General features: G+C 36.9%; 1 protein-coding gene across 8 annotated transcripts in view; it reads left to right on the top strand.

Moving 5' to 3' along the window:
- The window catches only part of UTRN (utrophin), a 368,451-nt gene that overhangs the window by 317,907 nt on the left and 35,221 nt on the right, over positions 1–15,323 (top strand). For all 8 annotated transcript variants that reach the window (XM_017813718.1, XM_017813716.1, XM_017813719.1 and 5 more), the window contains 4 exons: positions 515–600; positions 6,507–6,664; positions 9,001–9,167; positions 11,611–11,722. In XM_017813718.1, the coding sequence (XP_017669207.1) occupies positions 515–600; positions 6,507–6,664; positions 9,001–9,167; positions 11,611–11,722 (523 nt within the window). The remainder of the gene's footprint in view (positions 1–514; positions 601–6,506; positions 6,665–9,000; positions 9,168–11,610; positions 11,723–15,323) is intronic.

Consider the following 15,323-nt stretch of genomic DNA (forward strand, 5'->3'; position numbering starts at 1 on the left):
TATTTGCCTCATAAGCCACCAGCGTGCCTGTAGCAAATGTGGACAGAGCCTTTCCAAATCTTCGTTCGCAAAGCCTCGCCATGAATGAATGACATATATATCAGAGCATTTTAAACATAAAAGACAAAAATTAAGGGAAAAAAGAGAATGAATTACTGTGATATGAAAACTTGGTTTTATTACAGTCCTTTTGTTTCACACTGAGTAATAGGCTTTCCTGCTGTGTGCTCATGTATTTTTTCTGTGTATATCACATTATCAAATCACATTAAGAGTTTTACAGAGCTAATCATCTGGTCCTTTGGAATAATATGTGTAAACTGCTTAGAAGGCAAGCTGAGCTTTTGTAAGGGAACAATTCTTAATGTGATTTGTAGTGGTTTGTTTGTTTTTTTTTTTTGAGATTTGAAGTATATTTGAAGTAGAAGTTACCAATATCTTTGTATTTTTAATAGACTTGAATTGGAGTGAAATAAAATTAAACTATTAAATTGTCTTATCTTTATAATTTCAGTGGCCGAACTGGAAAGATTCGAGTGCAGTCCCTGAAAATTGGCTTGATGTCTCTTTCTAAGGGCCTTCTGGAAGAGAAGTACAGATGTAAGGAAGTTTTACAAAATACTCTATATAACTAAGTCACATACAATGACAACACATATTGCAGCGAAATTTGAAGTAAAATATTTTTCATGCCTGTACATGGCAGTTTTCTGTGTAAGTAAAACACAATTGTTTTCATTATCATCATTGACAATGGAGAAAGTAGGATTTATATCTTGACTGGAAAGTATTGATGTCAATTCTGCTTTGTCATAAGTCACAGTACTGCAGCCCCCAAAAGAAAAGGAGAACATAGCCATGTGGAAGCTAGGGAAGTATTATATTTGACCAATTCTGTTCTCTCTTGTGTGTGTGTGTATGTTTTGTTTAGGGAAAAATCAAGCAAGTCAGTACTGATTGCATCAGATTTCTATGGCTGATAAAGCAAGGAAATACATCAAAATCCAGTAATTGTATTTAGTAGTCCATGAGAAAGATTATCTGAACTCTGAAAATGGTTTTCTGATATATGTGCTTTCTGCCAAAATTGCACAATGAAAGTTTAAATTATGTTGATTTAAGTAACCTCACAAGCTTGAGAAATACTAAGTAGTATAAAAATATTTCACAAAAATAATTTCAGGAGCAGAGGAAAATTGAGTAACTTTGTGGCAAAACCCCCTGACAAATATAGAAAAAAGATGAAGCATTATATTGGAGCATCCTATGTGATGGACATTTACATATTATGCACATTCATCTTAAAATTGCTGTTCTTTGCAGTATTTCCTTGGTTCATTTTGGAAACACATGAAAAATTTATAGAGACTGAATTTGCTGCATGTACCTTTGAGCTCTGCAAAAATTTCGGCTTTCCTTAAGAGCACTTGTAGGTAATCTTATAATCTTGGTTATTAACATTGAGCAAAATGAGCAAAAGTATGTGTCTTATGCATTGGGACATATTTTGACATCTGACTGGCATACTGAGACTTTGGGTTTTTTAGTTTCCTTATGTCATTTGACATATATTTGAATTATTCCATAACTGAAGAAGGTTGACGGACATACCTTTGTTCAGTAATGACAATTCAGGGAGTAATCTACCATTTAGTGTGAAATAAAAAGCTTTCCTAAAGTACAGGAGTCAGTTAGGTTGTGGATAACAAACTTGATAACACTTTCAAAAGATGGTTTCAAAAAACTCCAAAACCTGAGAATAAACTCACATGAAATTGCTATTGGTAATACATTAGTATGTTTACAGTTACCAAATGCAGGCACTGAAGCAGAACAAAGAAATTACTAGGTCTGATTAATTTTTTGTTGTTGCTTTGTATTTAGTAGTAAAAGATAGTGGCAGCTGATTGTGGCTACAGATTTTACGTCATCTGTGTTAATAGCATGGACTATTTTTTCTGAATATTGCTGTGAAAAGTCCTAAAAAAATTAGTACAGAATAAGTCTCAGAAGACTTTTGTACCAAGTGATCATAACTTCAACCTGAAATACATCTGAAATTAAAGTAGTTGCTCGGGTTCTCGAAGCAGAGACTATTAGTCCGATAATGCATCCTTTTTGTTGTTGTAACTCCTGTGATCAGGAGCTTTGATATATTTTTCAGGATATTGTCCTTATGAACCTTAAAATTGTCACCAGAAAACCTCTTAAATCTGAAAAAAAATTTGCTAAAGAAGGAAGGAAGTAACAGTTTAGGTATTGGTTCTTGGCTTGCAGTGGCTTTGCAGTCAGTGTTTTGGGGTCCTCTGGCACCAGCTGTGTACCAAAACCTTATCTTTGGTGTGACCTCTTTTGCTTCTTTTGATTTTGTCACACCCTACTAATAATCTCTTTGTGAGAGAAATTTTGTTTTACCTACTGAGGTTTCAGATCCTTAAGTGAAAACTGTGGTGGAAATCCTAAGTATTTTCAAGAAAGTCAGTGACTTGGAAGAAAGAACAGGATCCCCAAACATGGGTGCTTAATACGAATTATCTGCCATCTGATTTTTTTCTCCTTTCTCAGACCAGCTCCTGAAATTTGCTCCTTTTGGCTATATTTCTTCTAACCATTTAGGAGGCATTGGCAATTCCAGACTCCTCTGAGTGACAGTCATCATACAGCTGTGGTTGGAGCCCTTAGCAGAGCACAGATTGTGCCTTAGATGTTGTAGCCTTAGAGAAGCTTAGAGTAGTTGGTAGTAAAATAGGCAAGTTTGTTGTTTTAAAATCTTTTGGATGAACCCTTCCCTCTTTTGTAAAACCGTTGAGCAGAATGTCTGCTCAAGTGTTCAGACTTCGCAGAGACCAGACTTTTGAGGCATAATTTCAGGACTCTTGAGACATTTGATTTTGTCATGGTTTAACCGCAGCCAGCAACGAAGCCCCGCACGTTTCTCTGCTCCCTCAATCATTCTTCCTGTCCTTTGATAGAGTCCCTTATACAGTTTAACCTTAATGTCAATGTATTTTATGTTGAAACTCATTTAATATTTATGTGCATGTTAACAAACTCCATTTACAAGAGTTTATGGCTTTTATCATTGCTGGTGAGTGATATATGGGGTCCCCTTTCCAACTGATGCAAGTATATTGTCCAGGTGGTCCCTGTCAGAGCTAAAACAGGCTCTTCTCCAATACATTTGCCACTTGAGTTGCTCTTGCCGTACCTCCTTTGCCAGGGAACAGTTCATGGGTTATTTGAAGTAGGTAGGCCAGATAGCAAGAGCATTCTCACTTTCTATACCTTTAGTTTAGGAGCTTCTGCTCCTGTGTGCCACACTGAAGGCATTGAAGGGTTTGGGAAAAGAGGATACCATCCGTAGCCTTGCATTTGGTTATGGCACTTGCTGGTGGTAAGAAACAAATAAAACTCAACTGGAGTGTTTTGGAGGAGTTTGAGTTCTTCAAAGGTATTTGCTGGTTTCCTCCTAGCTAATCACTCTGCCTATTACCCCTCCTGTCACACAGTTTTTCGTCTATTTACCAGCTCCATAGTCAACTGAAGTTTTAGGGCTTAGGAAATGACTTCATCTGCCTCCCAGCTCAAGCAGTTAATGACTTGTTCTTCTTTTAATGCCTGTTTCCACTGTAGACTGATGCAAACAGAGTAAGACAAACTTTTCTTTTTTTCCTTTTTTTTTTTTTTATACTATCAGTTTTTTTAAGCTGACTCTTAAAAATTGAAAAACTATGCCAACCTAAGCTGAAGAAGCTAGCCAGGATCAGAGATTGCCAAGACGAGCCTGCAGCTGGGCAGTACTAATTCTGTCACCACTGTTGTCTGTGGTGGTTTTTTTTCCTCAACACTGAGTGGTGAAGATGCTGTAGCTGCTGTTTGACTAGGCAAGAAAGGGGTGAGAAAAATATGGCAAACTCTAAAAATTATTTCAGCCATCTGGATTTTTATACTTTGAGATCCTTTCTTCTGCTTCCACCTCCTTTGAGAAGAAATAAAGTATGACCAGACTATCTGAAGCACGCTGACAAAACTTGACAGTTGTTCTAAATGAAGGACAAAGCAATTTACGCAGTGTAATAAGAGTTACTCTTGAGTGTTTCTGAACAAAGCTTGTCTTTTTCTCAATCAGAAATGCAGTCAGACTGAATTTTCAAATTTCACTTATTTATAATCTATTAATGATTGTTCTGGTGGGAAACATGAAAAAGTAGGGGAATAGTATAAATGGATTCTTTTTTCTTTTAAGATTACTTGAAGTTTTAATCCAAGCCAGCTACTGAGTGCAAAAGGACAATGTAAAAGCCAACTGGAACGAACACAAGAATTTAATTCCATTTCTTCTGTAATTTGTACCACTCACAGAATTTAAAAATATTTCTTTGATAAACTCAGCATTTAAGATGTTTTCAGGAAAGATGAATCTTGTGAATAAGTGTTAATGTTCACAGCTATGGAGTTCATAAATCAAAATTATTGGCAGAAACATATTAAAAATTTTGGCTGAACACTTTAACAATTAAAATTATCCAATCTAAGAAATGTGTTAAGAAAGCACTTGAGAAATAACATCTGTGCTGCAGACAGCCCTGCCTGTTAAATTCAGTGCTTAACTGTGACTGTAGGTACAAGCAGTATCCTCTTCCCAGTGCCTGTATCTGGAACAATTTTCATGATCCCTTTCAGCATCCATTTTTTCCGTCATTACAGTCATCCTGGTTCATCCATTTATACTGCAGGGCTTGACACCTACCTTAAGAAAATGGAATCAGTAAAGGGAAAGGACATGGAAGGCAGACATGGTTATCCGGGAAGAAAATGTGATTATTGTTAAGCTTGAGTTGTCTTTCTTGCTGCTGCTCTTGCTTTAAGCTATTTCACATGGCCAGTTGTGACTCGTGGTAACTTCTAGTCTCTCTTCAGAGCAAATGTGCTTCTGTCCCCAGCCAACTGAAGGATGGCATAGATTTTAGCATAAGATATGGACTTCTGAAATATTTCATTCTTCATAGAAACGTAAAATAGTTTGATTTGGAAGGAACCTTTAAAGGTCATCTAGACCAACCCTCTTGCAATAAGCAGGGTCATCTTTAACTAGATCAGGTTATTCAGAGCCCTCTCCAACCTGGCTGTGAATGTTCCCAGCGATAGAGCATCTACCATCTCTCTTGGCAACCTTTTCCAGTGTTTCACCACCCTCATTGTAAAAAATTTCTTCCTTATAACTAGTTTAAATCTTTTAGTTTAAAACCATTACCCCTTGTCCTACTGCAACAGGCCCTGCTAAAAAGGTTTGTCTCCAGCTTTCTTATAAGCCCCCTTTGAGTACTGAAAAGCTGCAATAAGGCCTCTCTGGAGTCTTCTCCAGGCTGAACAACTCCAACTCTCTCAGCCTTTCTTCAGAGGGATGGAATATCTCTCCTATGATCAGTTTTGTGGCCCTTCTCTGGACCTGCTCTAGCAGCTCCATGTCTTCCCTGTGCTGGGGACCCTAGAGCTGGAGTCAGCACTGCAGATGGGGTCTCACCAGAGCAGAGCATGCAGAATCACCTCCCTCAGCCTATTGGCTGCACTTCTTCTGATGCAGCCCAGGATACGGTTGACCTTCTGGGCTGCAAGCACACCTTCTCAGCACACGTCCAGCTTTTCATCCACCAGGACCCCCAAGTCCTTCTTGGCAGAGCTGCTCTCAGTCCCTTCATCCCCCAGCCTGTATTGATACTGGGGGTTGCCCAGACTGAGGTGTAGCACCTTGCACTCAGCCTTGTACTTCTTCATAAGATACCCCTGGGCCCACTTCTCAAGCTTGTCCAGGTCTTTCTGGATGGCATCCTGTTCTTCAGGATGCACCTGCATCCCTTCAACTGTGCACTCAGCTTGGTGTCATCTGCAGACTTGCTGATGGTATGCTCGATCCCTTTGTCTATGTCATTGGTGAAGATATTAAATAGCACTGGTCCTCATACAGACTCCTGAAGGACACCGCTTGTCACTGATGCCCATTGGGACTCTGAACAATTGACCACTAACCTCTGGATGTGACCATCCAACCAATTCCTTATCTGCCCATCAAATCCATCTCTCTCCAGTTGAGAGAGAAGGATGTTGTGGGTGACCATGTCAAAGGCCTTACAGAAGTTCAGAGAGGTGACATCTGTAGCCCTTCCCTTGTCCGCTGATGTAGTCACTCTATTATAGAAGGCCAGGCAGGACTTTTTACTGGTGAAGCTGTGCTGGCTGCCTCAAATCACCTTCCTGGCTACCATGTGCCATAAGAAGCTGTATAGTTTCATTCATTTGGCCTTATTTTTCTCATTTGTATGGTTACAAATCAAGAAAACATATTGAAAATTATCAAGATTAAATTAGGGTAAACTCCTGTAAATGGGTCTGTGGCCATGTAACTATGACTATAACAAAAATATTAAAAGCCGAGCTGCAGCATTACTGAATGAAAGGGGATGTATGTGGAAATGAAATGATACAGTGCCTTTTTTTGGATGTTGCAGACCTCTTCAAGGAGGTGGCTGGCCCTACAGAAATGTGTGATCAGAGGCAACTGGGCCTTCTGCTTCACGATGCTATCCAGATCCCACGACAGCTTGGTGAAGTGGCAGCCTTTGGTGGGAGCAACATTGAACCCAGTGTGCGCAGCTGCTTCCAACAGGTAAGATAAAGACCTTCATGAGAAAAAAAACCCTCTGGGAAGTCTAAAGATTTACTTGTACATGATGTAAAAAGAAGGGAGGAATTTTAAAAACATCCACTGAGTTTTGAACAGAAATGAATATGCACCTGCAACTAAGTGTGGGAAGTTATTGTGAAAATGCGGCTGTAAAAGATGGTTTATGGTTTAGGAGAAGATGAAACAAATTATGTTTAGCCAAAAGAATATATAAATCTTTGTGATTTTGACAGTGTTTGCAGCTCTAAAAACTGTTAAAAAATTTTGTAGCAGTCAATTACCCTGCTTTGCATTGTTCAAAGCAACCTAATACTGTGAGAACAACATGCTTTTCCCTGCTGGAACAAGACACAATCTCAACAGAACAAGAGAATGATGTTGGTAGTAATTTTTGACCTTATGAACCAGGAAATTATTTTACTGACAAAAGAGCTTGCACTTGCATGAAACTTCAAGCTTAGTCATTAATATATCATGAGCCTTTATGCAGCAGATCAGAATGGAATTAAGCTCTTGCATCCTGCTGTTCAGCCCCACACTACATGCCAGGGGTTAATGAGGCAATCTGTCTGTTTAAAGATGAGAACTAAAAACAGGATGTTGTAATGAAACACAACTAACTGACTTTGTCAAGGATGCCTAAAGCTCCAACTGTTTGCTATTGATAGCTATACTGCTTCTGTGTATTATTTCTGTGAAAGTGGCTGATTTGAACATCATCAGAAATTGTATATGGATTAAAAATTCACTGTGGTGTGTATAAAATTAATGACTTGGATATTTCGGAGTTTATTGAATCAAACATTAAAGATTTTAGGGACCTTTCAGAGCACTTTTCTTTTGCCATTCTTTCATAGACATTTCTACTTTTTTGTCCAGTGCTTTGAAAGATGCAGTTGCGCTAGCTTTTTTCAGAACTATTAGATTAATTTCTGGAGTCAGGTGATTAGAATTGGAAGTGTGTTTGTCCAGGTTATGAATAATTTAGTAGGTACTTACGGAAGTTGATTTGACCCATTAACCATGTAAAACTTTCCCTTATGTTTTAACGCTGCTGCTTCAGACAATAAGGGATGATGCTTGACATAGCTATAACTGGCCTTGAGTGGTTCAAGTCATACTGAAATATTCGGTTGTTCATTTGTTAGTGGCAGACAGAGGAATGATCTTTAAGTCCCCATCTCCCATGCTATTCAATTATGGGTGAGGGGTTACTAGCAAGGTAGCATTTAAACACTTGATGTGTTATTACAGTTTTACTGATAATGAGGTTGCACCCCTCATCTCACACGAATAGCTCAAGTTCAGTCTCTGGTCATTAGAAAAGCATAGACAAAATTTGCAATTGCATGACAGTTCTCAGCCAAGTATTTTCTTGGTGAGGAAAGAATGTGGGTTTTTTTCATGCTTCCCTCTTTTACTGGCAAAAATCAACTTGGACTATAAATAGTTTAAGAAACCTAGGATTTCTTTCTGTCATGCGTTACCATTTAAGAGTAGTTTTCATTTTTAAGCTTTGGTTTTTTTTACTTCCAGTGAGTTCAGAAATATGACCTCTGTTCTTATTGCTGACAAAGTTGATGAATAGAATACCTTTACAGCTAGGCTTCTCTAGTGGTTACAGTTTAAAGAAAATGTAGAGACATGTTTGTTTGCTTTTTAAAACAATCACGTTAATACTTTAGCTCTGCTTTATTCTTGCAGCAATTGCCTATAAAATGGGAGATTTCTTTCTCATTAGTTACGTGCCTGCCTGTTTGCGATTTGTGTGTGTGTGTTTAATGTGCTAACTAGAAAGAATACTGTGAGCTCCAAGCATAATAAAAAAATTACATGAGTCTCATGGCAATCAATAGGCACATGCAAGCACTACTGACATTTAGCATTTTGTCATCGATCTTAACTCAAAAGTCAGCCATGTCTTTAGCATGTCTGAGGTCAGAAAGTGCTTCCCTTTCATGCTCATACTTATTTTTCAAGTCCTTTCAGTTCAAAGACAACTTTACAAGGGACTCTGTTACTCATTTACTATGTCCTCCACCTTTATTACTGTCTGTTTACTCTATCATAGCTGTTTTAGTCTCCTATAGTCTTACTGACTGACTTGTTTTCTTTATTTACATGTTGATCAAGGTTATTTCTTGTGTCTTGTAAATGGTTTTGGATGAACCTGTCATGGAAAGGATTAACACAGGTTGTTGTTTGGTCTTCTTCCATAGAATTCTAAGGAAAATTTGCTTTTGGGTGTGTGCTGTTGTGTTGTTTTATTTTATTATTTATTCTTTTTTAATTTGAATGTGGGTTCTTTCTCTCCACAGAATCACAATAAGCCAGAAATAACTGTAAAGCAATTTATAGATTGGATGCGCTTAGAACCACAGTCTATGGTGTGGCTACCAGTTCTACACCGCGTGGCAGCTGCAGAAACAGCGAAACATCAGGCCAAGTGCAACATCTGTAAAGAGTGTCCAATTGTCGGATTTAGGTAAGAGGAGGGCAGTTAGGTACAGTGTTTCCCTGAAAATATCCACACTTTTAAGCCTTCCAACAAGTGCAGTTTTTTCCGTCTGTTTTCCACTGTTTTCCTGCTTTAAGATAGGATCTGTCACCTGTGGTGTGGCCTGAGCTAGTGCAGTTCTGGCTGCTGCAGTACCACTGTTAGACAGCCAGTGACTGACAGAGGTACAGGGCAGGCTGTCATCAGATGTTTTTGCATTGTTGGAGCCAATAGACAACAAATTAAATATGAATGCACATCGTGTTTTTTGTAAGCACAAGATCAAAAGGAGGTGATCGGTAAGAAAAAATGTGGACTGACTGTCTGCTCTCTTGCATAGGGCTTGGGAAACTAACTTATGCCAGGCAACATTAAACACCCTTCAACATTAGTCTTTCCTTGCTTAAAACAAACACTGATATGTTGCTGTGATGCAGCTTGCATAGTTCCTGTCTCAAGCATTGAACTTAATCTAACTTTCATCTGTTCAAAGAAAGGTGTGAATTGCAAAAGAAAAAAATTACATGGGGAATATTCTCCATCTTATTCTCCTAAACTGTAGTTGGTACCCTTAGTGAGTACTGTTACAACTAGCATGCATTTGTGAATTGATTATTCCCATGTGCAAAATGATGCAAAATATCCCCCAGGAAATCCCAGTAGGGGCTACAGCTAGAGCTAAGAATAACTGGATTTTTCCTCTACTGTGGTCATGGAGTCTAGTGTATTATTTAGGAAAAATATAGTAGGTCTTTCTTGTAAGTGCTTCTAAGGTTTTTCTTCGGGTATCTTGGCAGATGAGTAAGTTTTGTACCCCATGCTTTCTATACTCCATCTTTCAGTTGTTTTAAAGGATAATAATATGAATCCTGAGGTCAGATTCATCTCACCTAATTTTAGGCATGCTGGTTTTAGTCAATCTTACAAGACTGAGCTAGCAACCCTCTTTTTTGTCATTATAAATATAGATATATATTTGCAAAAGTAATAAATCTGATCAAACTTTGTTGCCTGTCTTAAGGGGAGATGAAATTTCTTGAAGTGTTCTTATTTTTCTTTATTATTGCCTGAGGGAGCATAGAGTGACAAAGCTCCAGCTCAGATATGTTTTAGTTGTCTAAGTTGGGGATGATGAATCTTGTCTGTACTGTGTGTAGAAGGAGGGTAGAGAGATAGAAAAGCAGAGAAAGGAAGACAAAGGAATGGGTCATTCTAAATAATTTCTATAATGAAGTTAGAGATCTGCAACAACAAAAGCCTCTAGCATCTTAGCAGAAGGTAAATGTGGCCCTTTAATGCACAGGCTCTGAGTAAAAATTATAAACAGCTGCATCAGCATCCTTTAAAGTGAACCTTTACATTTATAGGCACGTATTCTCTTGCAAAACAAAACATAAAACTCAGCAGGGGAAAAAATGTGGATGGGTACTGAAAACGGCTCTCAGAAAGCAATTTAATTTAAACTTTAACTATTCAGTAGCTATTCAATTTGGTTAAGTTTGCTCATTTTAGTTTCATACTAATGATATAATCTCATCCAGTCAGAACAACCATACCTATAAAAACAGTGGGGGGGAATCTGGAATTGAATTGTTGCTTTAGTCTGCTGTGGTCTAAATAAATAAATCATGTTCCCGGTGACTACATTTAATACAAGGGATACTGTATAAGTTTGTTACTTTGTTTATACATAGTCTTAAAAAAAACAAATACCAAAAGTAAATATATCATTGTAATTTTTTAAACTGAATTTTCTATTGTTTTTATAATTCATGAATTTTCAAGAATTTCATTTTCTGAAATGTGTTTGGAATTTCTGAGCATCAAAATTATTTACAAACACTTAAGCTAACTGTTCAGGGTAAAAGCATCTAAAAGTAAACCAGTCTGGCTTATAAAAGTTTTTTGAGATACCATCTGACCACTAAATAGAGGAAAAGAAAAACTAAAGCCAATATGGTTTAAAGTCAGTAAAAACTTGAAAATTATAAATTCTTCACAGTCCATCTATGAAGCTGATGCCCGTAAGATTTTCTGCTTCAAAGTGACTTAGGCAACACATGATTGACAATGGCTCTCTATATGGATATAGAGACAGGAACTTTTAAATACTCAGTGAGGTGTGCAGTGTCGGGAGGTTCTGTGAAGTGGGTTAAGAGGGCTGCAGGTTTCCTGTGTTCCCGTGCATCTGCTGCAGTGGCACTGCAGTGGCCCCTGGGTCTGCAGCTGTGATGAGTGTTGGCTGTGCCACATCCTGGTCCCACACACCCACACACTTCAAAGTTCTTTTGAAGCTAATCCCAAAAAATTCGCAGTGTTGCTGCTGCTGCTGAAAACCAGGTGACACCATTTCAGAGAGTAATTTGGTTTGTGAGGCTTAATTAGAAGTAGACTTAAGAATCTTTAATCACTATGTTTAATGTCCCCATAGGTATCGGAGCTTAAAACATTTCAACTATGATGTCTGTCAGAGCTGTTTCTTTTCTGGCCGTACAGCAAAGGGGCATAAATTGCATTATCCAATGGTGGAGTACTGTATACCTGTGAGTACTAATTTACTATTTCTAAGAGGTAACAATCATTATTTGAATTATTTGAGGTCTAAATTTTTTACGGAGTCTTTCGTCACTTCACTATTCTGCCAGGATTTCTTTTTCATATGTTTAGTAGGGCCTGTATTGCTACCTTTCTCTTTGGAAGGCATCAGGGACTTTGCTAGTGTTGCTGATTTTATGTGGACAGTGTTTGGATTCTGTAGAAATGGGTAGACATATCCAGCTGTGAGAGAACTTGAACTTCACTTTTGCTTTGTAAAAACAAAGCTTGAATATTAAATGTAATTGTAGTACTTGTATACTTGCGTATGCGCACACACTGTAAGGGTGAGAACATGTCAGAGAAAAAGGACTCACTTTACTATTGCTATACCATAGGAAAGAATATTTATATTCTAGTAATGCACTTTAATATTTTTGGAGAGGTGTGTGGTCTTCACTTTCAGGTCCAACATTTTGCTTGCTTCATGAAAATGTGATTTGGAAATATGTTGAGTTTCATTCTGCTGAGTTATTACTGTTGACAGGGATATTTAAAAATTGGTTTGTAGCTGAAAAAAATAAATTGATAGTTTCTAACCAAAAATCTTCTCTGTGAGAGGTTTGCCTGCAGTAGCTAACACAAACTAATTTTAAAACACAGTATTTTCCTAATGGTGTTTCAAACACAATTTTCTATGGAGATTTCTAGGAGTCTTTCTTAGGTGGAGGAGTGGCTGGGTGGCTACATGCAAATAGCACTTTCACTTTTTTGTCATAGTTGTTTAAATTCAAGAATTTTAACTCAGAAATAAACTAATAGGATAACTGTTATGTTATCTATACAACAGTGCTGAAAGGTCTGTTTGCTCAGAAAAATTCAGACCGGAATGTAAATAGAGCTTATTCAATAGAGCTGATTTCCAATAGTGTTAGAAGGTTCTTTGGGTTGCTAGAATAGCAAAAAGTTACTGAGTTACCTGACTGTCTTTTACTGTAGTTGTTGGCCTTATTACCTGTGTTTTCCCTCTCTTTTACCTGGCTTGTGTCTTGTAACAGAATTCAAATTCTATGAAATACTGTTTTCACTCCATTATAATCAGAAGAAAACATGAGTTATGTTAATTTATTTTCATTAATTCTGTATCCTAATGTTAGGATTTGATTGATAAATTGGCATGTCAGGCTATACTCTGAAGAATATTTTTTAAGTATGTTTGTTGTTTTTTTCAGCCAGTTTTAATATTTGTTGTGTTTAGTCACTGTTTTTTCTCTTCATGCCTTCTCTTTTCAGAAATCATTTTCTGGTTTATTTTGTACTGGTTTTGTGGTATGATATAGGGCCATTTTTTTCCATTTTCTAACCCTCAAGATCTGGAGGTCTGTGAATAGACATCATTAAAAATATGGTGATACTGATTTTTTACTTGCCTCCTTACCAACATAATCCAAAAATTTGAACATGTTTGGAATGTATTTTTCTTGGATTCATTTTTTATTTTCTCCTTATGAAGTTCTCTCAAACCTCATCTGTAGCAGAACAGAAATATTTTTTGTTACTACCTAAAATATACTGAAAATTCAGAAATCAAAGTATAAGGGGTATTGAAATAGATAATGCTGCTGGTCCGCAGGATAAAATGACCTTCCTGTTAAATCAGTCAAATACAGATTATATCTGGTATGAGGTATCTACTATCCCTAGAATAGGATGGTATATTTCTGATGAATTCCAGGTTTTTTCCGAAGCAGCAGATTTGATATCTAAGAGAAAAATTCAGTTCTTGTTAAACATGTTCACGTTACATAACTGTGAACCATCTCATTTAAAACTAAAGACTGATGAACAGAAAAACATATTCTGGAAATGGTGGAATCCTCTCTTGTCCGTGGGACTAGGGATGACTTGTATTATAATGAAGATTTCTGTTACTGCTACAGAAAGAATATAGTTTTAAAGCAATATTAAGTGTAAAATAAAGTAACATGATTAGAGTGACTGAAGGAAGGCAAGTGTATAGGAGGTAAAGGAAGAAACTTGCAGCAGTTTTAAGTAGAGCAGAATAAAAGAAATGGCATTTAATTTAGGTGACGCGTAAAATTAGAGGTCCAGCACTGACCCCCATTAATTTGGAATCTGAATATGAGAGTTGGAATTTTACTGAGGTCCTGCTGTAAGTACACTCTGCTAGCTCCATTTCTGTAAAAAGAAATGACCCATTACATGAACAGACTTACATGCCTGTTAAACTTCCATAATCAGTACCCACATGCAATCTGTTTTAACTAATCTCATCTGCACTAGGTCAGGAATAAAGAATTGATTTCACAAAAAGAATTCAGTATTATTTATCCTTGCTGTTTGTTGGTTGGTGTTCTAATCTGTTGCTAAACTTGAATTCGTTTAATGTAATACAGTAGTCAAGAATTTCCAATTAGTAGAATAGCTTATATGTTTAAAATGAGTAATGCCTGAAAAATAGCATGGACCTAGGTCTGTGAAATGAAAGAAAACGTACCAAAGGCCAGTAAATTGTTCGGTAGAATCCATTATATTACAGTACAGACAGCCTGAAGAGTGCATCTACTCTACCTTTTCAACTAAATTTAAAAGCTGTTGATGTTAAAATGTTACTTTTTTGGCCAGTGTTGAAAAGCAGAGTACAAATGCATGAACTCATTAATAAACCTAGCTTCTCTTTCTTGCTGCTAATGCATATTAATACATTAATATCAAGAATACTAGCAATAAATAGGTAAGAAAATGCTTCCGTTAATTAAGCTGACATTTAGAATTGGAGCTTAGTCACAGGTGGAGGCAAGACCATTTAATTGTCTTCAGGTAAGTAGTTAAGTGTAGGGTATGAAGGGATTTTTCAGAAGCACAGTAACTTCTAATTAAATTTAAAATAATTTGGAGAATGGCTTAAGGAATCTGTTTTTAAAATTAAATTTACAAGGGGACAATTCTCCATTTTAATGAGTTTTGTGATTTGCATTAGGTAATAATTGCTTCACAGTTTCAGAGTATGACCATTTACTCCACATAGCTATATGTATACTATCTGTAATGCCATTCAGCATTCATCCTAACTTGCAATTTAGTTTTTTTTATGCTGAAAATGCAAAAAAATTAATAATAATGACTCGAGTTATGTCTGGTTTTCTTTCACCCAGGATTTAGAGATGGGTGTAACAAGTAACTGAAAACATTACTCTCTCTTAAGCAGTACAAATGCAAAGTTATTCTAGTTAGTATTCCACCTTTTTCACCTAGTCTTTCTCTGAAAAGATGGAGAAACAGGATTTTTAATGTAGAATTTTACACAGAGATGTGTAAGATGTAAGATTTTCCTTGCATCTAATTCAGGAATGCTCTTATGTAACTATCTACATGGTTTATTTTTAGCTGGTTTGGAACAGAAATCCTCTCAATAGTGTCACTTGTGTTATATTAATGTGGCTTTCTGTACCAGTGGATCTTTGAATTTCAGATGGAAATATTTACTGCATCAGTTTTCATTCTCCAAAAGAAAACTCTCTCTTTGTTTTCACTTTGCAAATCCTATATTCCACAGCAAAGAATATAAAAAAAAGCTTTTCTGGAGTA

This window comes from Lepidothrix coronata, unplaced genomic scaffold (genome assembly GCF_001604755.1).
Source record: "Lepidothrix coronata isolate B3197 unplaced genomic scaffold, Lepidothrix_coronata-1.0 Scaffold42, whole genome shotgun sequence".
NCBI lineage: Eukaryota > Metazoa > Chordata > Aves > Passeriformes > Pipridae > Lepidothrix > Lepidothrix coronata.